The sequence below is a fragment of the Grampus griseus genome (genome assembly GCF_964374135.1).
Source record: "Grampus griseus genome assembly, chromosome: 15".
NCBI lineage: Eukaryota > Metazoa > Chordata > Mammalia > Artiodactyla > Delphinidae > Grampus > Grampus griseus.
In genome coordinates, this window is record NC_139009.1 from 75671715 (window position 1) to 75698305 (window position 26591).

The following is a 26591-nucleotide window of genomic DNA, read 5'->3' on the forward strand; positions in this document are numbered from 1 at the left end:
ATGGAAGCAACTGTGCTGCTTGAGTAAGAACACAGGGACCAGAGAGAGTGTAAAGTTTTGTCAATGATGTAATTATACAGGATATAATGGACTATTCAGGAGGGAGTCTGCTCCTGTCATTCTGGAATGTGAGTGCTAGGTGTGCACAAGAACTTCTTTGATCCTGTGATTATGCAATGAATGACTAAATCAGCCAGTGAATACACTTGAAAGCAGTGAGCAACCCCTGGCTTATTTAACACTGCTAGGTCTAAAGCAGGATTGGCAAACATCTTCTGTAAAAGGCCAGACAGTAAATATTTTTGACTTTGTGGGCCTTATGGTCTTTGTTGCAGATATTCAACTCTGCTGTTGTAGCGTGAAAGCAGCCATAGAAAATATGTAAACAAGTGAGTATGGCTGTTTTCTTATACGATTTAATTTGTCATCATTGAAATTTGAACTTCATGTAATTTTCATGTGTCACAAAATATTCTTTTGACTTTTCCCCCCAACCATTAAAGAAGGTACAAACTGTTCTTAGTTCACAGGCCCAAAGGAAACTTGTTGACCCCTGGCCTAAATGAATCTTAGCTCTGGGTACAAAGGAAGGTCGAATCCAATGATAAAGGGCTGTTCTTCTACTGAAAAAGGCCTTAGAAAAAGATTTAAAATCTTGCAGCTCCCTTGATTTGCCACCAGATGGTGGTCCCTGCAGATGTGTGACTCAGACAGTGAGCCTTTCAACAGAAGGGATGATTGGAGTTTTTCCAGGTTGTGGTAGATCAACCAGTGCGGTATTAACACAGGCACACAGACTGTCTCAATGATTCAAAACGGTTACTCGAGGTTTCATTTCTCCACCTTCACACTTATTTGCACATATTCTCTGAACTGCAGCATATCCAACTGACGGGAACACAATCATTCTCTTAAGACCTCTGAGATTGTTTGCTTGAAGATCCAGGACAATACAAATACAGAATATGGTTAAAGATTTTAGGGCTGCAATGTGAAATCCGGGAACAGATTCTATCCAAGATGAAAGTTAACCAGTGGAGCTTATAGTAAGGGCTACTTGAAACCCATGTCTAGTTTTGCGATGTTACGCTACTAACGCTCTCCAAAACAGCCCTCAGTCCTGTCCTCTTCACAGCACCTCTTTCTACCCTTTTATTTGGCTGCACAGCGCGGCCTGTGGGATCTTAGTTCCCTGACCAGTGATCGAACCTGTGCCCCTACAGTGGAAGCACGGATTCTTAACCACTGGACTGCCAGGGAAGTCTAACCTTCTGCCCTTAAGGTGCACGACTGGGGATCCAGCATTACCCTTGCTGCCAACAGTGGCTGCCAACAGTTGCCCCACACCCCCTTTAGGGTATGGGAGTACTCAGTAGCCATAGTAATGTCCTTGGCATGTGTGTGTGTGGCCTGAGTGGGGAGGGAAGTTCAGCTAAAATAGAGGTAAATGGGACCGTAATGGTCATTCTCGTCACCCCTTGTCTGGAATCTCCCAGCTCAGACCACTCTCCTGGACCAGGGGTCCTTTGACTTGAACAATCTCATTTTTCTTCTTTTCTCACCACCCTTCTTTATCCAGACATGCCAAAGAAAGAGACCGGATGGTTATTAAAATCATTAACAATGGAACAATTTTCCATCTTTTTGGAGCAGAAAAGGGCTCAACAGAAACATGATCGTGGGGGTCTGTGAATCTCAAGTTTACGATCTTAACAGCTAAACCACATTGCCATATGGTTATGTCCACTCTGCCCTCCTAATTTGCTCTCTCAGGAAATGCAGAATGAATCTACTGCTTCTTCCATACTGTGATGAATGACGTTGAAGAAAGGTTTCATGTCCTTCCTGAATCTTTTCTTCTCTGGCTAAACAGCCCCAGTAGAGCAATAAGAAAACCTTTCAAAACTCTAGATGTGCTTTTCCTGAGGACGAAGACCAGCAATTCTCAATGGAGGCAGTTCCACTAGTTAGGGGGCATCTTAGAAACGTGGGCGTAACTTTTGGTTGTCACGATGACTGAGGGCTGCTACTCACGTGTTGTGGGCAGGGCTAGGGCCAGCAAGAAAGGTTTGGATCCCAGTGGGGAAAAAAAAAGAACTGGAGGGGGGCAGATGAGCAAAATACGTTTACATAGGATTTGTGTTAATACGTAATATAGCAGGGCCCTGTGCTCCCTTCCCTCTCACCAGCCTGATAACTAGAGCCGATATCCCCTGTCTCACTGGTCCTGGCCAGAGGTACTGGATGTCCTGGGAAGCAAGGGACAGCCCTGTACGTTAAAGTTTCTCTGCCCATCCTATACAACTTCAAATATCCCGATGTGTATTTCACTTATGTAAAACTGTTACCAAACTCAGGTTCGACTGCTCGCCACTCAAAAGCTAATAATTTGAGAGGCAAGTGTCAGTAGAAAGGAAGGATACTTTAATCAGAAAAGATGGCAATCTGGGGAAAAGTTGGACTCACGTCCAGAGGCCAACTTTGAAGATTCTGCTCAGCCGTGACAGTTTTTAAAGGGGAAAAAGGGGAAGAATCTCAGTGAATCATCGAGGCAGGAGGTTGGGTTCTGCATCATTCTCGGTTAGGTAGACTGGCTGACTCTTTCTTCAGATGTGATCTTGCCTGCATGATCTACCTGCAGGATTGCTTAAGGGGGCTGTTGGGGGTAGAGAGCTAGTCATTTGTTAGCTGTTTAATTCTTCATTTTTACCTCTTGTTATCTAGGGAAAATATCAACAGATTAGACAAAGCATGGTGTGTATTCAGGAGAACGTAAGTCAGGAGTTAGGTTAAATTGCCTGGTGATCTCATTCCTATAATTAGGTTCTTTCAAGGTTAGAGGGGAACAGAAATGGGCAAACAGGAAAGGGGCAAAAGAGCTGCTTTCAAAATCTTGTTTATATTTATCTGAGTCTAGAACTCTTTTATGTAATCTTAGAGCAGTTTTTATGAAGTTTTAATGCATGGTAAATTTTCCAGGAAGGCAACTTCTTGTTAACTGAAGAAAGATTATACTTTCTTTCATTCAGAGCTTACTAGGAGTCACTCACCATTTCAGAAAATCGTGTCACAGACAACAATGCCTTGTGTGGTATTTGTGTTCCCCAAATCAATCGACATCTTTAGCTCTCACCATCGTAGTGATTCTACTTAGAGGTGCAAACATCTGACTACTTTATCATGTTTTCTAGTGTAGTTGTACTCAAGCATGTGTCTTGTGAGCACATTGACATATTTAATTTACAATGAATATATATACTTTTATTATAATTTAACTTTCATTTTTATTTCTCCCTTATTATGTTAGACCAGTGTCTTAGTCCATTTGAGCTGCAATAACAAAATAGCAAAGACTGGGTAGATTGTAAACAACAGAAATTTATTTCTCACATTCCTGGAAGCTTGAAGTCTTAGATCAGGGAGCCAGCACGTTTGGCTGGAGGTTCCCTTCCAGGTCACAGGATTCTCCTTGTGTCCTCACATGGCAGAAGAGAAGGGCCTAGGGCATCTCTCTGGAGGCTCTTCTATAAGGCGCTATGTAATCTCATTCATGAGGGTTCCACCTTCATGATTTAAGTACCCCCCAAATGTTCCACCTATTAATACCATCACCTTTGGGGGTAAGGATTTCTACATATGAATTTGGTGGGGGACACAAACGTTCAGACTATAGGAGTTAGTAATTTATGTTTTTTAAGTTTAAGAACTGATAAATTCTGTATGAATTTTATTTCAGAGCAGCAAAAGGGATTTTTTTTGTGTGTGTGTGGTATGCGGGCCTCTCACTGTTGTGGCCTCTCCCGTTGAGGAGCACAGGCTCCGGACGCACAGGCTCAGCGGCCATGGCTCACGGGCCCAGCCGCTCCACGGCATGTGGGATCTTCCCGGACTGGGGCATGAACCCCTGACCCCTGAATCAGCAGGCGGACTCTCAACCACTGGGCCACCAAGGAAGCCCAGCGAAAGGGATTTTATATAATACTTACTATAATGAGAAACTAAGTATAATACTTTATGTGTTAGTTTCCTATTGCTGCTGTAACAAATTACTTAGTGGCATAAAATAACAAATTTACTATCTTAAAGTTTGCCGGTTAGAAGCCAGAAATGGGATTCACTGGGCTCAAATCAAGGTGTCGTCAGGGCCATGCTTCCTTTGAGGGCTCTTCGGGGAGCAGCTGTACCCCTGCCTTTTCTAGTTTCTAGAGGGTGCCAGCATTTCTCTGCCCATAGCCCCTTCCTCCAATTTCAAAGCCAACAGTATAGCATCTTCAACTGTCTCTCTGACTCTGACCCTCTTGCTTCCACTGTTACATCTCCACCTGACTCTGACTCCCCTAACCTCCTCGTATAAGGATTCTTGTGATTCCATTGGGCCCTCTTGGACAATCCAATCCAGGGATAATCTCTCTCTCTCAAGATACTTAATTTAATCACATTTGCAAAGTCCCTTTTGCTATGTAAAGTAACATATTCACAGGTGTGGGGAGTAGGACCTGGACATCTTTGGGGAACCATTATTCTGTCTACCACACTTTAATAATATAATTCTTGTTGTTCTGATAAGGTTGAGACTCAGTTGAAGCTAAAGCACTGGGTTTGATGCTCCCTCTCTCCTTCTGACTGTGGCAGGTAGAGTTCCTCCTTGACCCTGGCTTGGGCTGAACCTGTTCCAGGGGTATAAGTGTCTAGAGAAGAACGACACCATCCCTGCCAGGCTGAGCTGCTAGCTCCCAAGGGTGGACTCTGGCTGTTGCCAGGCAATGTGGATGCAGCCATTCTTTTGAAACTAACTAAAAGAACTCCTTTTTAATCATTTTTTTCCCCTGAGAGCATGTGATGTTTACTTTTGGGGGGCACCCAGTTTTAAAGGTCTTAACGTGTTTTGGTCTTTCGGATACATCAGAAGTCACTGAGTTATCCTCTGGTTCCAGGGGCTATGCGTTATGACCTAAAAATTGGGATACGTGGTCTGACAGAGGATTCTGCATCTGCTTCCAAGAGTCAAAGAAGTCTCAGGAGATGCAATTTGGTTAAAGACACATCAGAATTTCTAGCATATCTTGATGGTTTGGGGAAGATAACGTGACAGAATAAATAAAATAAATTTGCTATCATTTAATAAGTTCTGTACTAAGTACCAAGTGCTGTGCTATGTCCTTTGTATATATTATCTCATTTACCAGTGAGGTAGAAATTATCACTCTTGTTTTACAGGTACTATCTCAAAGTTGTTCTAGTAGGCTCAAAAGTCAAACACAGATCTATCTGACTCAGAAGCCAGTGCTTGTAGACTACTACACTCACAGAAACCCGGAGCACAGAAATCTGTACACAGATGCATCCCTGAAACTAAAAATATTACCTTGAAGGTAAGCCATAGCTCCAGATCTGCAAATGTCTTTCTTTTCAGCATCAGTGAGAGCTGCCTGGAGATCGAGATGAGTAGCATTTAGTTCAATAGAGATTTTAGAATAATCCTTCCAATGTCCTCATTCCTGGGAAAGAACAAGGTATTGGTATTTTTCTGGCAGCGGACACCCATTTAAGGGAGATTTGATAGAATGATAGACATGAGGGTTTTCATTTTCAAGGCCTACCTCCTCTCATAATACAGCCTGAGTAATACATCATCAGGGAACGCTCAGACCTCCATGCCCCAGGTGGGGATGTTGTGGGAGCCCCAGGTAATACTGGAGAAGAGGGATGTCCCTTGGAGCCTAAATAGTACTGTTATATACACGGCAAAGGGGTCAATTTAGCATCTGCTGCTCTCTGCCAACAATCTACCCGTGGGGGAGGGAGTAGGGAAACAAGGGGCCCATCTGACTTGAGAAAGTCCAAGCCTGACAGCTGAAGGGTCCCAGAGCAGCAAGCATCACCTCGCCTCTTCTCTTGGACCATGTCAGCTGTCTGCTTTGGATTGACAGAGGCATCTGGCTTCTAAAAATACCCTACTGACCAAGGGCTGCCTATTCCAACTACAGCTGGGCATGACTGCAATCCAGGACTTCACGACTCCTTGCAAAGGAACTTTTCCAAAGTTTTCAGGCCCAATTTGAGAAGCACACCAGCCCATGGTCATTTTCGACTTTGTCAGTTTTGCTGGGCGGTGAATGGGACCCTTCCCAGGTCACTGTCCTCTGGCCTGGCCCATCCCCGTCTCCAGGAAAAGAGGCAGAGGGGGGGTGAGGGCCCGGTGGCTGAGAGGGGGTAGGGAAGGGGAGGTGCCTGTCCATTTATAGTCTTGCTGTTGGGATGTTGAAGGTGCTGAAATAGCAGCGAGGACAAGGGACTTGGCTCAGTGTTAAATATCTGCCGAGCTGCCCGAAGCTTCTGAGATGACAATAGGGGGAATGGAGAACGTGGAGGTCTTCACTTCTGAGGGCAAAGGCAGAGGTCTGAAGGCCACTAAGGAGTTCTGGGCTGCTGACGTCATCTTTGCTGAGCGGGCTTATTCCGCAGTGGTCTTTGACAGGTACGGAATGTGGGTTGTCTTCTTTTCTCCCATTGGTTTGGCCGGTGCCGCATTCTCGAATACTTTGCTCTCAAAATCAGCAGGGAAAGGGATACAATCCATGTGACCATTGATAACGCAGGGCACTCGGACAGCTAAGTGTTTGCTGGCATGACTGTTTCTGCAAACAGTCATGGCCAATGGGGTTCGCTCTGGTGCCCGGGAGGGTTGCAAAGGTGAGCAAAAGCTTTGGGGCACGCTCTCAGAACACCAGTGAACTGGGCCGAGTGGGAGTGCTGTGTGTGGAGAGGGTGGAGGGACAGGGAGTGGAGAGGTGGGTGTGTTGCCCTAGGTAATGTTCTCGTATGGAAGCCTCCATGTTTTTAGTTTCTGAGGTGTAATAAATATATTAGAGGATTAAGTCATTGCTAAGACTTTAAAAAAGTAATTGTAAATACACAAGTAATCTGGAATCCACTTACCTGTAAAAATTAGAATATCTCCAATGAACTGGAATCCCCTTTCACCTTTCCCACCCCATGTCCCAGTCCCCTCTGTCTTTCCTCAGAGGTAACCCTTGTTATGATTTTAATGTGTTTCCTTCTAGAATGTTCTTGTACTATTACATATATCTCTATCTATCTATCTATGTATCTATGTATCTATCTATCTATCTATGTACCTGCCTGCCTATGTATATCCGTACTTATCAAGAAGTATGGCTGTCGTTTGTCTGTTTTTTCTTTTTAACAGAAATGGTGTCATACTTCTTTTTTCTTCTGGCTGCGCCATATAGCTTGGGGGACCTCAGGTCCCCGACCTGGGCTTGAACCCGGGCCGTGGCAGTGAAAGCCTGGAATGCTAACCACTAGGCCGTCAGAGAACTCCCAATGGTATCATACTTTGGATGTCATTCTGGAAATTGCTGTTTTCACTCAACGACATGTTTTGATATATATCCTTATGGGAATTATAAGTCTATAGCCACTTCTTTTAAATCCTCGAAGATCTGTGTTTTTCCTGCCACACGTAGATCTATCCATGTTGATACATGTGCTGTATGGACTGCTGTGGATTTTAACTGCTGTGGACTGTCTACCCTATAAATACATGAACTTTTGAAAATCTGTTCCCCTATTGAGAGACATTTGGTGGTTTCCAATTTTTCATAAAAACAAACATTTCTGTGATCAAAATCCTTGACTGTGTCCACTTGTATACATGTGTGATTATTCTCTAGGATAAATGGCTAGAAGAGGAATCACTGTGCCATAGGGTGTGCTGTTTTCCATTTTAATAGGATCTCCAAAGTGGCTCTATTAAATTACATCCCCATTTCCCCACAATCCTGTCCATACTTGACCACCAAACTTTTAAAGTAGTACTAAATCTTTCTTTATTAACAAAACAAAACAAAACCCTGCACTGTGATAAAATCATGACAGTATCCTCTGAGCCCCAGAACTGGGGTGACCTGCCTGACGTTGAAGTGGTCTGAATTAAGATGGCCTCTGATAATCTAGGCTTTGTGGTTGGCTCACTGTATGACCATCCTGAGAACAGGCACGGCTTTTCAGAGATAATTTGAGTAGCATTCAAATTCTCATTTCTTCCAGTTTACCAAGACCTTCAGGGAAAAGGCAGTGAACAGAGTACACGGCTAGCTACAGCTGAAGAATTTAGGGGGGCTGAGATGACAGTAATACCTCTTCAAGGGGAGCGTGTCTTTATTTACTTGTGTGTGTGTGTTGGGGACAGTTGAGGAGTCAGTTGGATTCAGAATTAAGACATAAAAAGCTAGAAACACGGGAACTCTGAACAATGATCTTGTTACTATTGCTGAGTTGCTACCTTGCCTTTTATGGAACACCTCTGTGGGTGTCTCCAATTCCCTAAAAGCCAATATAGCCAATCACGTTTCGTTTTCAAGAGCGTTTGGAATTGAGCAGGTTTTCCTTTCATTACAAGAGTAAAACTTAGGAAGAAAAAAAATGTATCTTCACGCGAAGCTAGCATTAACACTGTTGTCTATTTCCTTCCAGCTTATTTTAAAACATAGGTTTCATTTGTACTATTAGCTGGGATCTTATAAACTATCATGGCTTTTCATTTAATGATATAAGTACCTTCTGCGTTACTATACTCTCTTCATAAACATAGTGTTTAACGGCTGCGTGCTTTTTGACCACTCCTTTATAACTGGACATTTAGGTTGTTTACCTGTTTTTCTTACTATAAAGAATTCATCATTCATTTGAAGTAATAACTATAAAAAACTTTAGTGTATGTTGTGGATAAGATTCTAATAAAATCTTATATTATTGTTACAACACTAATAAAAATTAGGATGATTGGAGTAAACAATCTTTAAAATGATTAAAAACAATCTAAAAGACTATTTTAAAAAGTGATTTACCCAGCACACCTGAAATTAACACAACATTGTTCATCAGCTATATTTCAATAAAAAAGAAAGATAGATATTCAAATTACTGTTTCACAATTTTAAAAAAAGTGATATACTCAAACTCATCACTGCACAGATGAGGGAACTGCTCGGGCGCACCTGAGACAGCCCAGAGAGGCATCAGAGGAAAGCTTTGCTCATCCTGTCTTCACTCCAATTTTAGACTCCTGTGGAGACTCAGCCACTGTAGAGGAGAAAACTGACTGGAGAGGTAGGACCAGGTGACCCACAAAAGTCACTCTATAAAAGAGGCACCTTCTAATCCACGTTATTGCAAGCCATGTTATTTCTGCCTTACCCTCCAAACACAAACATGAAGAAAGATTTTATCTTTAGCTGAGTACTGCATTAAATGAAAATCTCTTCTTGCAAACGATACATGACATGTACATGTACGTATATATGTATGTTATGAAGCATTACAACAAAGGAACCCCTGTGAAACCACCATCCTACTTAACTAGAACATTCTAATACATGCATCTTCCCTATCTTTCCCTATCCTGTCTCATACTTGTTGCAAAGGTAACTACAGCAGTATCCTGAATTTTGTGTTATTTATTCCCCTGCCTTTTGAATACTAGTTTTATCACATATGTACATAGTCCTAAACAATATATACTTTAGTTTTTATAGTTTATTTTTCATCTTTTCTATATAGTTTTTTTTTTAAGATTTAATTTTATTGATCTTTGGCTGCTTTGGGTCTTCGTTGCTGCGTGCAGTCTTTCTCTAGTTGTGGCGAGCGGGGGCTATTCTTCGTTGCAGTGTGCGGGCTTCTCCTTGCAGTGGCTTCTCTTGTTGCAGAGCACGGGATCTAGGCACGCAGGCTTCAGTAGTTAGCATGCGGGCTCAGTAGTTGTGGCTTGCAGGCTCTAGAGCACAGGCTCAGTAGTCATGGCGCACGGGCTTAGTTGCTCCACGGCATGTGGGATCTTCCCTGACCAGGGACTGAACCCGTGTCCCCTGCATTGGCAGGCAGATTCCTATCCACTGTGCCACCAGGGAAGTCCCTATTTATCATCTTTTAAACCATGGTATAATGTTATATGTGGTTTTATGCCTCTTGCTTCTTTCACTCAAATGTAGTTCTATTATTCATCCATATGGTTTTGTGTTACTAATAAAACGAATAAGCTCTGTGTGTGTAGGTACCACAATTTATTTTTCCGTTCTCCTGCAAGTGGTTGCTGTGGACATTTTTGTTTGTATCTCTTGGTGAACAGATACATGAGGTGAGTATCCTAGGAGTGGAATTACTGGTTCATAATATATGTGATATTCAGCTTTAAAATATAATGCTGCTGGGCTTCCCTGGTGGCACAGTGGTTGAGAGTCTGCCTGCCAATGCAGGGGACGCGGGTTCGTGCCCCGGTCCGGGAGGATCCCACCGCGGAGTGGCTGGGCCCGTGAGCCATGGCCGCTGAGCCTGCGCGTCCGGAGCCTGTGCTCCGCAACGGGAGAGGCCACAACAGTGAGAGGCCCGCGTACCGCAAAAAAATAAAATAAAATAAAATATAATGCTGCACTGTGTCATGCTGACTTGCAAGTTGAATTGCGTCTTTGCTAGAATAGACTGGGCTTAGCATTAAGAGCAACAATCCAGGACTTTATAATATAGTCCTTAGTCTGGTTAGGATCTCTTTAATTTTGCTTGTTGGAAAAACAGCTGGTCTGCTTAAACATAAAGGAGCAAGAATAAAAGAAAGATAATCCATTCAGACCTGGCAAATGTGTAGCACTTGGGCTACCATGATCCCTGGCAGACATGGCTAATCAATCAGGCAATCCTTTCTTCTGAACTCCAAGTTGGCCTGAGAGTTCTTTCTAGCAGGGTACTCCAGGGAGCCACTGCTAATCAACCAAAACTGGTATTTAAAAGAAAGCCTATTTGCCGTCCCTTTTAGGTATTTTGGGTTGGGTGCTGGAAAGGGATGAAGGCGAAGTAAGTGGGTAAGGTCAATTTACCAAGGAGTTGTTTTACATGGATTTGGTCTTTCAAAATGGATGAGACCCCAGGGGTGGTGAAGGGGCTGTTCAAGGTTTCTCTCTGTCCTTCTAGCTCTGTACTTTGAGGGTTCCCAGTTCCAGGGAGAACAGAGAATAGGAGCTCCATGATTCCTTAGCCTGACTGATCTTGCTTATTTCTGCATGAGGTGGGGCTAATATGGAAATTCATTATGCTCTCTTGTATAGATTTTTTTAAAACTTATTTTAGAAAATATAGGAGAACCAAAGTAAGAAAATAAAAATTCTCTGCAACCTTAGCATTTACAGAAAACTACTGTTAACCCTCTGGTATATATCATTACAACTTTTTTTTTTCTTTAAAAATTGAGGTGTAATTGGCTTCTTACAATTCTTTTATGCAAATATGATGCATATAAAATATTTTCTTGATCCCAGCGATTTGTAGGTGGAGGGTAGTGGTGGGAGAAACACTGTATTAAATGTATACCTTGATCATAAAATGCTTCTCTAAATTCAAGATATTAAAATATTTGGGGGAGGTTATTTTACAATGAAAGGAATGTGACACAATATAGTATTTTATCAATTCTAGAATACACGTTTCATTTTAACACCTCTGAAATCATGATGTATCCTAAGATAGATATTGGCTCATTATGATTTAATTGGGAGCATTTTGATGCTGTTGTTTCTTAATGGTAAAAGAAAGTAGTGCATTTAATAATTGATGATATCTTAGATTCAATGTAATTAACATATACATTTTTTCTTTACACGAAAGTGGAAGTATTGTGCAATTTGTCTTCTTTACTTCACGATATATTGTGAGCAACTTTCCAAACCTTGATTATCCTTTCAAAGCATTTTTAATGACTGTATAACATTCCTTTTGTTGACTGTTGTCCATCAATTTGACAAGTGTTATATTTTGGGTATCAAGGTTCTTTCCTACTTTTCCTAGTAGATCTCTCCTTATGTCTCTGATTATTTATTAAAAATGAACTAGAAATGTATATATTTTGGATTCAAAAGACATTTTTAAGTCTCTTATTATAGATCTCCAAATCACCCCACCAGAGGGGATCAAACCAGTTTTCTCCATGAGTAGTAGAGCATTTGCCTCTCCTTCCCAACTCTGGCCAGCATGGAAAGTTATTTTTTACTTTTGTATTTTCCACCTTAACCTTTAAAACTTATTTTAGCATTATTTTGTTTTGAAATTTTTTATTATTATTAGGGAGATGAAAGGTCCTTAAAAATATGTTTATTGGGGAATTCCCTGGACGTCCAGTGGTTAGGACTCCGAGTTTCCACTCCTGGGGGCTCAGGTTCAGTCCCTGGTTGGGGAACTAAGATCCTGCAAGCTGCACAGTGTGGCAAAAAAAAAAAAAAAAGTTTATTGGTCGTTACATTTCTTCTTTTGTGATTTGTCTATTTTATATTGATGCCCTCATTTTAAAATTATGTATAGCTCATTTGTTTATTACTTCTTAATGTTCAAGACTTCTAAATTCTTTTGCATCATTTTGGTTTCTTAGCTCTTTGGATTTCTTTTCTTTTTTTTTTTAATATTTATTTATGTGTTTGGCAGCACTGGGTCTTAGTAGTGGCAGGCAGTGTCTTTAGTTGTGGCATTCAAACTCTTAGTTGTGTCATGTGGGATCTAGTTCCCTGACCAGGGGTTGATGCCAGGCCCCCTGCATTGGGAGTGTGCAATCTTAGCCACTGCACCACTAGGGAAGTCCCCAGCTCATTGGATTTCAATTCTTTTATAGTCCTCAATTAGTTTTGACTTTCTTTAATTTTTCATGTCTTTTATATTTAAAACTATCCATTTTTCTCATTTTACATGTATCTTTTAAAATGATGTCTAAGCTTTAAGTTTCTTTTTTTTCTTTTAGTTTACTTTTTTTCCAGTTACTTATTGTCATTGCATCTTTCATTTTCCTTTTTTAGCTTATTTAGTTCATTTTACATCAAATGGAATGAGAAGATAAATGGTTTTAGTCTTAAGTGTGACTCAGGCCTCAGCAAGGAGATTGGATCCTTATCTTTTCTGTGCTTGATCTTGGAAGGACCCTTCCAGCCCTCTGAAGTACAACCTCCATCTTTTCCAAACTGTAAAATCAATCAGTTGGTTAACCCAGTTGACCCACAGACTAAGGTCCATGGGGCACAATTTATTACAATATGAATAAGTCACATCATCACCATCACCTTCAAACAATACCCACAACCAAAAGATACATGCTCAGCCTGGAATAGATTCCAAAGAATTCACCAGGGGCATGAGTTTGAAGCATGTTTTACAGGAACATTGAAAAACTTCTCCTAATAGCCATCTACCGATACCAAACTGTTATTTGCAAGAAAGAGGGTTCTGAACTTTTTCTTTTTTAATTGACAGAAGAGTAAGAAATGGGCACCTCGAGCAGAAGATACAGAGTCATATTTCAGGTCAAAATGGGAGAGATAAAAAGTCCTAGCCAGAGCTCAAGTCATTTAAGAAGGTCTTAGATATCCTTACCTTTAGAGACACCAACTCACAACATGTCAGAGTGTAGTTTTGCTTACCACTTCTGAATGGACTTTCATAACGCTGCTTTTGAAATTGTTATTAAATTCCAGTTTGCATTTTTGTTTTTGTTTTAAAAAAATTGGAACTATTAAAAGGTGTTATCAGTCCCAATCCTTTTCCTGGGGCACCTGCAAGCTTTTAGGCCTTTGACACTGAGCTTCTATTACCTGATAGGTAGAACAGGGCTGTAGGCACAGTCTGGAGATGGAAAGTGCTATTTTCAAGGTTGTATATTTCCTGGTGACAACCTGGCAGAGATGATGTACACGAAGAGTCGGGCCATAGAGGGGAATTGAGTCATATGACCCTGAGGATCTCTTCCAGCCTGAAATTTCTGGGTTGCACCATTTCTTCAGTACATGCAAAGGACTCCAGTTCAGGAAGAGAAGGGTGCTAAGCTAATATAGGAATAAAGCTTGTTCTGATTATTATTTTATTTTAGCATCAAATACAAGATATGGCATAGGAAATGTGCTTGTGGGCATCTCTAGAAGCCAAAAATACGATTTGATTATTCTTTTTTTAACAGTTCCAGATGTCTTGAATTTAGAGTATATCTAGCCTACTGGTTCCTAACCTGAGTCCACGGATCCTTAGCTAAGGAAACACCTATAATTGGAGGATCAAAGTTTATGTGGATGTGCATGCATGCTTTTTATTTCTGGGGAGAAAGTTATCTCTTTCAAAACGATCCTCAACCCAGAAGAAGGTCAAGACCTATCGAATTCATACAATCGTCTCTTACAGATGAGGAAACTGAGGCTTTCGCCAGGTCACAGGCGTGAGTCATAGGGCAGGTATGAATCTCCCAGGATCTCGTCTGTCATCATTTCTCACTGCCTCCCATGCCCTGACACACAAGTGGGCCCAGCATTGCCTACTTAATTTTCTTCTGTTCTTGTCAGTCCAATGAATATTATTTAGCCTTAATAAAAGAAAGAATACCCATCAGTTTCAGAAGAATAAACATCTGGTTCTGGGGCTTGAGAATGGTTAGATCCAAAAACTCATAGGTAAGAAATAGAAATATACATGTGATTATACAGGAAAAAGAAGTGTTTATAATAACAAACCAATGTATTAGTTTCCTACTGTTGGTGTAAAAATTACTACAAATTTAGTGGCTTAAACAACACAAATTTATTATTGTACAATTCTGGAGGTCAGAGATCTGAAATGGGTCCACAGGACTACGTTTCCTAGACTTTTCTAGCTTCTACAGAATGCCTGCATCCCTGGGTTTTATCTTCAAAGCAGCTACATAGCATCTTCTCCTCCTCCGACCTCCTGCCTCCTTCTCATTAGGACGCTTGTGATTACGTTAGGCCACCCAGATGATTCAGGATTATCTCCGCATCTCAAGGTCCTTAATCTTAATTATATCTGCAAAGTCCCTTTTGCCATGTAAGGTAATTCGCAGTTTCCAGGATTAGGACATTGACATTTTTGGGGGGCTATTTTACAGCCTATCACAACCAATCATGAATTTCCTATTAATCCAATTTATCACCAAAGATGTTAAGAAGTGGCAAGGATAGTGGATTTTTTTTTTAAGTTCTTGACTAGGTCCTAAATGATTCTGTTTAAAGAGTTGAAAGTGCCCAAGAGAATATGAGAATATCTATCTATCTATCTATCTGAGTAGGGAAAAATAAAGATGAGAACATGAGAAAAAGAAAGGTATTTTAAAAGAAATTACTGTCAGCCGGGCTTGTTTGAAAATCAAACCGACTATGAGCTTCTTCAGGTCCTGTGGAGAGAGTTGGGCTTTCAGCCCATGTAATTCTATGTGGGCCCATGGGAACACCAGAATTAACCATGGCATATGCACAAACACAAGTGTAGCCTTTAATCTGGTAACAGCTGGTGGATAGGTGGTGGGGGATAAATGATGCTATAAATGGAAATAATTTAATAAAGGGATTAGAGAAATTCCTGAACAGATAGTTCAGAAAATGAGTAACTGTGAAAGTATTCAGGTTACAGCCTTAAACATTGGCACTTGATTTTAAGGGTAACCACAGTAGATTTAGAAATATGCTTTTAATTTGGTGCTTTAATTTAGCTGTGGAGGTCAGACGTGTTGAAATGTCATATGACCCGTTGTGAGCTGTGTTGCTAAATTTTGTTAACTAATCCTTAAATGCAGAAGTTTGGGGATAATAGCCTTTTAAACATAGATTAGGTCAAATGCCATGTTGTCCCCATAACAATGTCACCTTCACTCATTTGCCTCTAAAGATGTGTTCTGAGCCTGGGAACAGGGGTTTGGTCTCAGGTAGAATGTGGGAGATGCGTCCAGGTCTGAGTGGGGCGTGTGAACCTTGTCCTGGGAGTCGCGGCAGAGAAAATCTTGAGAAGTGCTATTTTAATGAAAGAGATGTTAAAAATAAATAGGTAATCCCTAGGTCTGACCTAGGGATGCAGTACCACCTAACTTCTTCTGCTAAGGTAACTAATCATGCAGATGTGAACCCAGGGATACCCCTTAAGTGTTGATGCGGGCCGTTTAAAAAGGACATTAGGTAGATGCCATAGGGAAAAGAAAGTGAGTGTACCAACTCTGGCCGTGTTTCTCCTTTTTGCAGAAGCCTCCAGTGGCTTCCTTCTGCTGCAGAATAAGGACTTGCTACTGAGAGTTGCATTCCAGGTCCCCCACAGTCCGGTCATTTTTCCAACATCTTTTCCCCATACGGTGCATCCTATGATCTGGTCAAACATCTCCTCCTCTCTCCTATATGTGCCTACCCCGACTCCTCCCCCTATGGAAGCCTTTGATTCGTGCCAGTGCCTCTCCATGGTGGAAGAATTTGACCTTCTGAGTACAGCTCAACTCATCTTTACAGGGTCAGAACAGTGCGTCGCCCCCTCCTCGGTGATCACCTTACCAGATTCCTCCCTCCCTCACCTTGAACCCTGCAGCAGGTTCCCAGCACTCCTGGATGGCATGCCTCACCTTGCTTATATATGTTTATGCCCCAGCCCAGCCTTGGGACTGCTTGAAGGCAAAGTTTGTATCTTCTTTGTCTTTAAGGCCCTCTGTCACCTAGCTCAATGCACAGCACATAATAGAAGCTCAATAAATATTTTTTAATAAACTTAAAAATTTTTAATTTACTTTTTAAAATTGAAGTATAGTTAAAAAAGAATATAAATAAAAACAAAAAATTAAAAAAATTGAAGTATAGTTGATTTACTATATTAGTTTCAGGTGTACAACATATTGATTCAATATTTTTATAGATTATACTCCATTTAAAGTTATTACAAAATAATCTATATTTCCCTGTGTTGTACCCTTATGGCTTATTTCTTTCTTTCTTTCTTTCTTTTTTTTTTTTTGTGGTACGCGGGCCTCTCACTGTTGTGGCCTCTCCCGTTGCAGAGCACAGGCTCCGGACGCACAGGCTCAGCGGCCACGGCCCACGGGCCCAGCCGCTCCGGGGCATGTGGGATCCTCCCGGACCGGGGCACAAACCCGCGTCCCCTGCATCGGCAGGCAGACTCTCAACCACTGCGCCACCAGGGAAGCCCGGTTTATTTCTTTATAGCTTATTTATTTTATACATAGTAGTGTGTACCTCTAAATCCCGTACCCCTATCCTGCCCCTCCTACTTTCCCTCTCCCCACTAGTAACCACTAGCTCGTTCTCTATATCTATGAATTTGTTTCTGTATTGTTATACTCATCCGTCTATTTTATTTTTTAGATTCCACATATAAGTGATAACAAACAGTATTTGTCTTTCTCTCTCTGACTTACTTCACTAAGCATAATACCCTCTAGGTCCATCCACATTGTTGCAAATGATGCCCAATAAATCCTTGTAAAAGAAGAAAGAGGGGAAGGAACAAGGAAGAAAGACAGAATTGAAAATATTGTAAAGTTCTCTGGGTACTTGAGGGATGTGATGTTCTTTAAGACATGTGCCCTCCCCCTCGATTTTTGAGGGGAGACCACTTTGCAGGATGAGAGTTTTTAAGCAGCCCAGGAAGCCAGCACTGCTGGTCCAGTTCTCTCTGGTTGTGCTCTTGGAGGACTCATCCACCTTGCAGACACCTTCTATTTGCATTTATCTGTCCAGTAACTGGTTATTTCCATACAAGGAGCTGAGCAACAGCTGCCTTTCCATCCCACTTGACTCTGACAGATGACATAGCCCAGGGCTGCAGAGCAAAAAGTGAGCGGGGACCGCTGGCTGGGGCAGGGCACACTCAGGGCTGCAGGCAAAGCAGGTAGGCTTGGTGGCTTCCTCTGCCTTCTGTGCTGGGAGCAGTGTCAGCCCTCAGGGACCCCTATGAGAATACTACCCCTGTGAGGATACTGATGACCTGTACTCTAAAGGGTTGTTGTGAAGGTTTAACACAAGAGAACTGCTAAAAAACATCTCTTTCAATTGCAAAGCATTGTGTGAATGGGACTCTTGTGGGGACTGGGAAAATGAGACTAAGGAGGAGAAATGAGGCTTGGTGAAGGTCACTAGCTAAGCTGGCTGGAAGAAGCACTCTTTCTCCTGTCATCTAAAAAGTGGTTTTAAGTGGCAGAGGGGATAAATTGGGAATTTAGGATTAACAGACACACACTACTATATATAAAACAGATGAACAACAAGGACCTACTATACAGCACAGGGAACTATATTCAATATCTTGTAATAACCTATAATGGTAAGGAATCTGAAAAAGAATATATATTATATATATGTATGTATAACTGAATCACTTTGCTCTATACCTGAAACGTTGTAAATCAACTATACTTCAATAAAATAAATAAATTAAAAAGTGGTCTTAGAACTTTAATTGAGGTATAGTTGATGCATGATATTATATGTTACAGGTGTACGATATAATGGGTCACAATTTTCTAAGGTTATACTCCATTTTTAGTTATGATAAAATATTGGCTATATTCCCTGGGTTGTACAATATATCCTTGTAGCTTATTTTATACCTAATAGTTTGTATCTCTTACTCCCCTACCCTTATATTGCCCCTTCCCCCTTCCCTCTCCACACTGGTAACCACTAGTTTGTCCTCTATATCTGTGATCTGCTTCTTTTTTGTTATATTCACTAGTTGGTTGTGTTTTTTATTTATTTATTTATTTATTTATTTATTTATTTATTTATTTATTGCTGTACGTGGGCCTCTCACTGTTGTGGCCTCTCCCGTTGCGGAGCACAGGCTCCGGACGCGCAGGCTCAGCGGCCATGGCTCACGGGCCCAGCCGCTCCGCGGCACGTGGGATCCTCCCGGATCGGGGCACGAACCCGCATCCCCCATGTCGGCAGACGGACTCTCAACCACTGCGCCACCAGGGAAGCCCGGTTGTGTTTTTTTAGATTCCACACATAAGTGATATCATATAGTATTTGCCTTTCTCTGTCTTATTTCACTTATCACTTCCCTCTAAGACATCACGTCTTTTAGATGCTCTCATGGTGGGGAAGTAAAGAAGGGGTGGTATTTCTATCATGGAAGTACCCTTGGCCCCCTACCTATAGGTTCTCTTCCAGTTGGGAAGTCGTCCTCTGTGGCGGCTGCCTGGGAATTAGTGGGTGCTGGAGGAGAGCAGGTGCTCAGAGATCACCTGGCCCAAACTCTGACACCTACTGAGGACTTGTTCTGTGCCAGGCTCTTAGCTGCTACTTTACACGTTGTTTCATTTAATCCTCGAATCACTCTGAGAGTGGGAGAAGTTTGGAACTTCTTTGTAATTTTCTTCTTGCTTGAGTTTTTTAAGATACCAAGTATGTTTCATTAAAAAATAATAGTTGGACTTCCCTGGTGGTGCAGTGGTTAAGAGTCGACCTGCCAGTGCAGGGGATGTGGGTTTGATCCCCGGTCCGGGAAGATCCCACATGCGGCAGAGCAACTAAGCCCGTGCGCCACAACTACTGAGCCTGTGCTCTAGAGCCCGTGAGCCACAACTACGGAGCTCGCGCGCTTAGAGCCCATGCTCCACAACAAGAGAAGCCACCGCAGCGAGAAGCCCACACACCGCAACAGAGTAGCCCCCGCTTGCCGCAACAAGAGAAAGCCTGGGTGCAGCAACGAAGATCCAACGCAGCCAAAAATAAATAAATAATTTTAAAAATTTAAAAAAGGTAATAGTCATTTGTCTAAATGATATCAAGATCTAAGTGTTGCTATTCTCATTTTCACATAAGGAAACGAAGGCTCAGAGAGGTTAGGGTACTTGCTTGAGGTCACACAGTCAGTAGATACTGGAATCAGGGGCTGAACTCAACTCTGACCTACTCCAGGTCTGACTTTCTGTAATACCCATCCCACCACCAACAAAAAGAGATGGAGACCAGAAAGACAAGCTTTTTTTTTTTTTTTTTTTAAACTTCCCCTTCCTGCCTACCTGATACTTCCACACATACTGCCCCCCTCCCGCCCCCCAAGAAAGGGTAGAATTTAGGTTATCTCTCATATCTACATCCATGCTACTTAAAGCTGCAGCATCAGTATCACCTGGGAGCTTGTTAGAAATGCAGAATCTCAGGCCCCACCCCAGACCTGCTGAATTAGAACCACATGATCTCTGATGATGTGCACACACACTAAAGTTTGAGGAACCCCTCTCTGCATCAGACCCACCCTCTTCCTTCTTCCTAGTTCCAGCCTCGTGGCTAAGCCTTAATGGCAGGTGGGGTGATGGAGAGAAAGGTCAGCCTCATCTCAAGGAAATCTAAATTAGGAGATAGCTCATAATACTTCCTGGATTTCACCAGCTTTTAAAAATTGACTCTAAGTCCTAAAAAAATTGTGGAATGAGATTTAAACAGGTGTGTGAGCCTGTAGAAAATACTTTGGTGGTTAACCTTTGGAACCCACTATGTGTTCACTAGGAGAAAAATCATTTCAGATTGATCACGTTTTCTTTTCATGAAAAGTAATTAAACGTTTATTACAGCAAAGTGATTGTAAAGACACTCATGAGACAATAGGAAGGTGAGATATTGTTGAACTGATAGTTGCATTGAGTCAAGGCCTCATAAGGGATTATATGCATGACTGTAAAGGTCTCTCCATCACCCAGACTGGGGTGAAATCTATACTGCAGCATCTTGGGGCTCTGTCCCCAGCCTTCTCCTGGTCAAAGCAGCAGTAGCGGCATAATTATGATGCGCTGCGGATTCTGTGCAACTGTAAGTATGTCAGGGTAATTCTACTCTTCCTCTCTCGTTGGGAAAGCTTAAGGGAATGCAAGGGAGAGAGGAAGACATTATTAGGGGAATAACCTTGCACCTACTGTAAGTTATAAAGAAGCACTAACCTTTCATGCCCTTGAGTACTTCATGACTAGTAACAAATTACTAGCATCACACCTCACAGCAGATGGGGACACAGCAGTTTGTGGAGTTGGCCACCCATCACTTCCACTCTCTCTCTGAGCCGGGAGAATACATCAGATAACATCTGTGACATCAGTAACCTTGTCCATCTTTACTCCTGCAAAACACTATGACATACATCATAACGTGTAGACTTCATTTTGTGTAAAACACGCCATGTTTCATGTCCCATCATATCGTAAGTAGTTACGATATTTTTATTCTTTGGGGAAAGGGACATTCCATTTCAACAATGAGAAGAATATGTCGCACAGTATGCCCTCTCCCGGGCCACGGTGCCAATGACAAGTGACTTTTGGCAAGAGGATTGGGAGGAATTTTCAGCCACTCCCTTGGCTTAGAAGACTTCCTTGGTTCCTCCGTTGTGATCCAGGAATACCCTGTGGCCCCCCTATTGTAGTGGGTGCTCATGCTGCATGGTGATCCCAAGTTCAAGTGTTCATCCAGCAACTTGTGGTATTCCCGGTATAAAGGTTGTAACTCTATGACCTCTTGCTGAATTAAATTGAAGGGCTTATATGAAGAGCACAGTAGAGTTCCCTACATTGGTTTCACTGGAAAATATCTGCCAGAAGCGTAGCTACAGCTAGAGGAGATCTTTGGAAACCCAAGCCCCTTATTTTGAAAAATGAGAATCTGAAGCTTAGAAAGACAAGGACAGCCAGTACCCAAACCCCAGTCCCCCAAAAGCCAGTGTGGTGTCCCCCAATCACAGGTTTTCTCCCTCCATTTCCAGCCTTGTGAACGTTGTGTGCCACACTTGCTTCAAGAGGCAGGAGAAGCTCCACCGCTGCGGGCAGTGCAAGTTTGCCCATTACTGTGACCGCACCTGCCAGAAGGATGCTTGGCAGAACCACAAGAACGAGTGTTCGGCCATCAAGAGATACGGGAAGGTGCCCAATGAGAACATCAGGTCAGAGCTGGGCCCCGAGGTGGAGACTGGGATTCCCAAATGTCAGGCGGGGGATGGCGGCAGGGACAGCATGCCCGGGTCCAAGCAAGCTGGGATGAGTGCAAATCAGGAAAGAGTCCCAGAGAGACAGGATATGGTCACTTCTTCCATGCTCTCCCTTGGTCTGGGAAGCCCATCTATGAGGGGATCTCCACTGGTGGAGCTGGTTGCAGGCTTGTTCCGTGCGGCTCCCCAGTGTTTAATTTTTTAAAAAAATTTTATTTTATTTGTTTATTTATTTTTGGCCGTGTTGGATCTTCGTTGCTGCGTGCGGGCTTTCTCTAGTCGCGGCGAGCGGGGGCTACTCTTGGCTGCGGTGCACAGTCTTCTCATTGCAGTGGCTTCTCTCATTGCAGAGAACAGGCTCTAGGCTCACGGGCTTCAGTAGTTGTGGCTCGTGGGCTCAGCAGTTGTGGCTCGTGGACTCTAGAGCGCAGGCTCAGTAGTTGTGGCGCACGGGCTTAGTTGCTCCTCAGCATGTGGGATCTTCCCGGACCAGGGCTCGAACCCGTGTCCCCTGCATTGGTAGGCAGATTCTCAACCACTGCACCACCAGGGAAGCCCCCCAATGTTTACTTTTTAAAAATTGATCTGCCTGTGTCAAAAAATTAATGAGTGGCAGAGAGTCACCAAAGTGTCCCTTGGTCACAGGCTTTATCTTGTGGGCATGGGCTGCTTAATGGTTAACAAGTGGGCCTTCTCTGCCCTCAGAGTGAAGTAAGGCCCTCTGTCTCATACTCAAAGTTCTGTACTTTCTATGCTGTATAGCACGGGGAGATCAGCTTTGTGACGACCTAAAGGGGTGGAATGGGGAGGGTGGGAGGGAAGCCCAAGAGGGAGGGGATATAGGTATACATATAGCTGATTCACTTTGTTGTACAGCAGAAACTAACACAACATTGTAAAGCAATTATAATCTAACAAAGATGTAAAAAAAAAAAAAAAAAAACCTCCCCAAAAAACAAAGTTCTGGGTTCTGGCTTTCTAGGGCCCTCCCTCTTGTCCCACGTTAACCACCCCCCTTCTCCTCCAGAGCCCTTTGCTCCTTCCAGACGAGGCCTTCCTTGCCCCTGCTCCCTGCATATGCACGTTTGGGGCTGCCTCAGGGCCTTTGCTTATACTGTTTCCCCTCTTAGATTGTCTTCTTTGCCTTCTCTCTATCTAATCATTAAGAATGTGAATAAGTTCACACATGATGTCGACATCCACTACCTCACTTTGTCTCCTAAACACCTCTGTGTTGGAGGAGGGCATTGAGAGGACACGACTTCTGGTTGACCTGCAAGCTGGACCCAGGTCTTCATCCCCTCCCCTGTCCTTGGAATGTGCTCGCTTGCCTTCCCCACCTCCCAGAAGCTGCCCAAGAATGTGGCATTGAGATAGCAATGTGGTGTTGAAACCACCTGGAAGGTATGACTGAACCCAGTGAAGGCCTCTTTATAAACCCTAAAATTCGGCTGGCAGGGACCAAGATCTTTTTTTTTTTTTAATTTATTTTTTTTGCGGTACGCGGGCCTCTCACTGTTGTGGCCTCTCCCATTGCGGAGCACAGGCTCCGGACGCGCAGGCTCAGCGGCCATGGCTCACGGGCCCAGCCGCTCCGCGGCATGTGGGATCTTCCCGGACCGGGGCACGAACCCGTGTCCCCTGCATCGGCAGGCAGACTCTCAACCACTGCGCCACCAGGGAAGCCCCCAAGATCTTTTTATCTGTGGCCGCCCAAGACAAGCCTCCTAAGTAAGTCCCCTGCTGATTCAAACTGACACCCACCAATCTGGAGTGGTCTGCCTCTCTTCCTGCCCTCTGTGGATGGGGGCCAGTTTGTGAACCAACACTCTGCAGGTTAGCACGGCAGGGGATACATATTATCCTCACTTTACTTGCCACTGGAGAGGTTCAGGGAGGTCAAGTGATTTGCCCAGGGTCACACAGTAAGAAGTGGAGTCGTCAGACTCCTTCTCCAGTGCTCATCTTAGCCACACAGTCAGGAGAGACCCAGGCTCCTGCACCTCACTGTGTCCCCAGGCCCCTTCCATGATTACCCAGACCCACGTGACCTGGCTTCTGCCCACCTCTCCACCTTTATGTGATTTCCTCTCCTTGCTCCCTAGCTCCAGCACCTTGCTGTTTCTAATCGTGCCAAGCTCTTTCCCTGTTCCTTCGTACTCGCTGTTCTTTCCCCATCTGCACAGGGCGGGCGCTTGTTCACTCCGCGGGCAGCCAGGGGGTGCCGTGTCAAGCCTCCCCCCATCACCTTGGTTTCCCCTTCCCCAACCGCTCCCTATCAGGTCACCCTGTTTGATTTGGGGCATAGCACTTAACAGTAGTTTAGATTATCTTTTCAACTTAGGTCTCCCACTCTAAGAAGCTTCATGCTACAAGAAATTCCATCCGTCTAGTTCAAAACGGTGTCTTGGGCCCGACCCTGTGCCGGGCGTGTACTAGACTCTCAGCAAGCGTTTGTCGAATGAATGAGCGCAGCGAGGCCTCTCTAACCCCGCCCCTCTGCGCAGGCTGGCGGCACGCGTCCTGTGGCGGGTGGAGAGAGAGGGCGGCGGGCTCACGGAGGGCTGCCTGGTCCCCGTGGACGACCTGCAGAGCCACGTGGAACACTTCGGGGAGGAGGCGCTGAAAGAGCTGCGGGGGGACGTGGACACTTTCCTGCAGTACTGGCCGCCCCAGAGCCAGCAGTTCAGCATGCAGTACATCTCGCGGATCTTCGGCGTGGTAAGATTTCTCCCAAAGTGGCCTTGGGGCTGGGCTGGCACCTGGGATTGTCCGACGAAGGACCTTCCGGATGCTGCCAGGTCCGTGTGGAAGGGGAGGCCAAGAGAAGTGCTGGACGGGGGACAGAGACCTCACATGACGAACTTTTACCCAGTTCTCTTTCCGGTCTTCCTTTACTCTGAGGTCACGCCTGCGTGGCTGAAGTCAGCACCCCAAGCGTAAACTACTCATTAGCTCTGAGCGGTAGATTTTGATGGTGATTTACCTTCTCGTTCATCTGCACTTCCTATATTTTCTCTTCTCCACATTGAAAACGAAGACCCAGTCACTATCCCTTCTTGCCCACCAGTCACTTTGGAAGTAAGACTCTTCCTTTTCCCACATCTGATGTGCTGATCATGGGCAACCAGGGAGAGGAGAGTAGGGGCTTTCTGGAGGGCACTGCCTTGAGCAACCTATCCAGGCCTCTTGAAGCCATGAGGGTCCGGGAGGACGGGGTGGGAGCCCAGGGGGTCAGCAGTCTCAGGCCGTGGGCTATGGGGGCACGTCTCCCATCTGGCAGGCCCGGCCCCTTGTGGGGTGCTGGTGAGTGGGCTGAGGAAGGGGTTATTGTGATAACAGTAGCATGATCACACGCAGCATCTCTCACCATGTGCCAGTGCTTCTGTAATAGTGAGAGTTCTCCAGAGAAACAGAACCACAAGGATGTACTGTGTGTGTCCATGTATGTGCATATATATATATATAGTATATTATACTCTATGCTTTATATTATGGATAGCATATATATATTCTATATGGAGAGAGAGAGAGAGAGAGAGAGGGAGAGAGAGAGAGAGAGAGAGAGAGAGAGAAGGAGCTTTATTTTAATGAACTGGCTCTTGTGATGGTGGGAGCTGCTGGTAGGCCATCAGGCTGAAGACCCAAAGAAGAATTGCGGTTCAAGTTCAAAGGCAGTCCACTGGCAGGATTCCTTCTTCCTCAGGGGCAGTCAGTCTTTGTTCTGTGAAGGCCTTCAACTAATTGTATGAGCCCATCTCCATTGTGCAGGGTAATCTGCTTTACTCAAAGTCTACCAATTCAAATGTTTATCTCATCCAAAAAACACCTTCACAGAAACATACAGAATAATGTTTAACCAAATATCTGGTCACCACAGCCCAGCCAAGTTGACAGAAAGATAACCATCATAGCCTTCCAGATATTATTTTGTGCAGTCTTTACAAAACAAGATGAAGTCCGTGGTTTTAACATTCCTATTTTATAGAACAGAAAGCCTAGGGCCAGAGAGGTTACAGGACTGCCAAAGGTCACACAGTGAGCTGGTGTCCAAGGAAGGTCTAGAAGCAGTCTGTCTGATGCCAGAGTTTCTACTCTCACATGTGGAGTTTCTATGCTCCACAGCCTTGGTGTGAATGGGTGTCATAGACTATCTTGAGTATCTCTAAGGTGGTCTGGGGACTACAGCCAAGGATGCTGTAATCACCAAGGCGTAGAGCTGAAAGGACCCATGAAGATCATCTAGTTTAACTTATTCAACCTACAGATGGGAAAATAAGAGCTCAGAGAAGAAAGAAATTTGCCCAAGGTAACACAGCTTATTAGTGGTACTGACGGGCTTAACTTCATGTACTTGCTGAATGACCAATGAGATTGATGGAGAAAGTGACTGTCCTCTAGTATCAATAACAAATAGCTATGTGCTATACAGATCAGTATATATCTATAAATGTATATTGTGTTATAAATATTATGGATAGCATGTATTTATATATATGATTTTTACATTTGGCAGAAACTTGTGTGCAGATATTAATGTATCCTAGGTAATATTTATGCTTATACATTTTTTATACCCTGAGAGCAGACATTTGGAATCTATTTCTATAAAAAAAAACTTTTTTTAAGGAAAAAGAAAGAAATCAGGTGCCGTATAAGCAGTAACCAATTTGATATGCCTGGCATTCAGAGATAAATGTTGCACTCATCAGATTTTAAAATTGTGGACAGGGAGTACAAGGTATCCACCAGACACAAAATCATCAAAAACAGATGTTAATTTTATTTTATGA

General features: G+C 43.4%; 1 protein-coding gene across 1 annotated transcript in view; it reads left to right on the plus strand.

The window, feature by feature from the left end:
* The first annotated feature begins 5345 nt into the window (after positions 1-5345).
* SMYD1 (SET and MYND domain containing 1) overlaps positions 5346-26591 on the plus strand; it is a 42972-nt gene continuing 21726 nt past the window's right edge. Inside the window, exons 1-4 of the mRNA XM_082672428.1 lie at positions 5346-5372; positions 6268-6478; positions 21577-21753; positions 24306-24519. Coding sequence (XP_082528554.1) covers positions 6342-6478; positions 21577-21753; positions 24306-24519 — 528 coding nt within the window. The 5' untranslated portion in view covers positions 5346-5372; positions 6268-6341. The remainder of the gene's footprint in view (positions 5373-6267; positions 6479-21576; positions 21754-24305; positions 24520-26591) is intronic.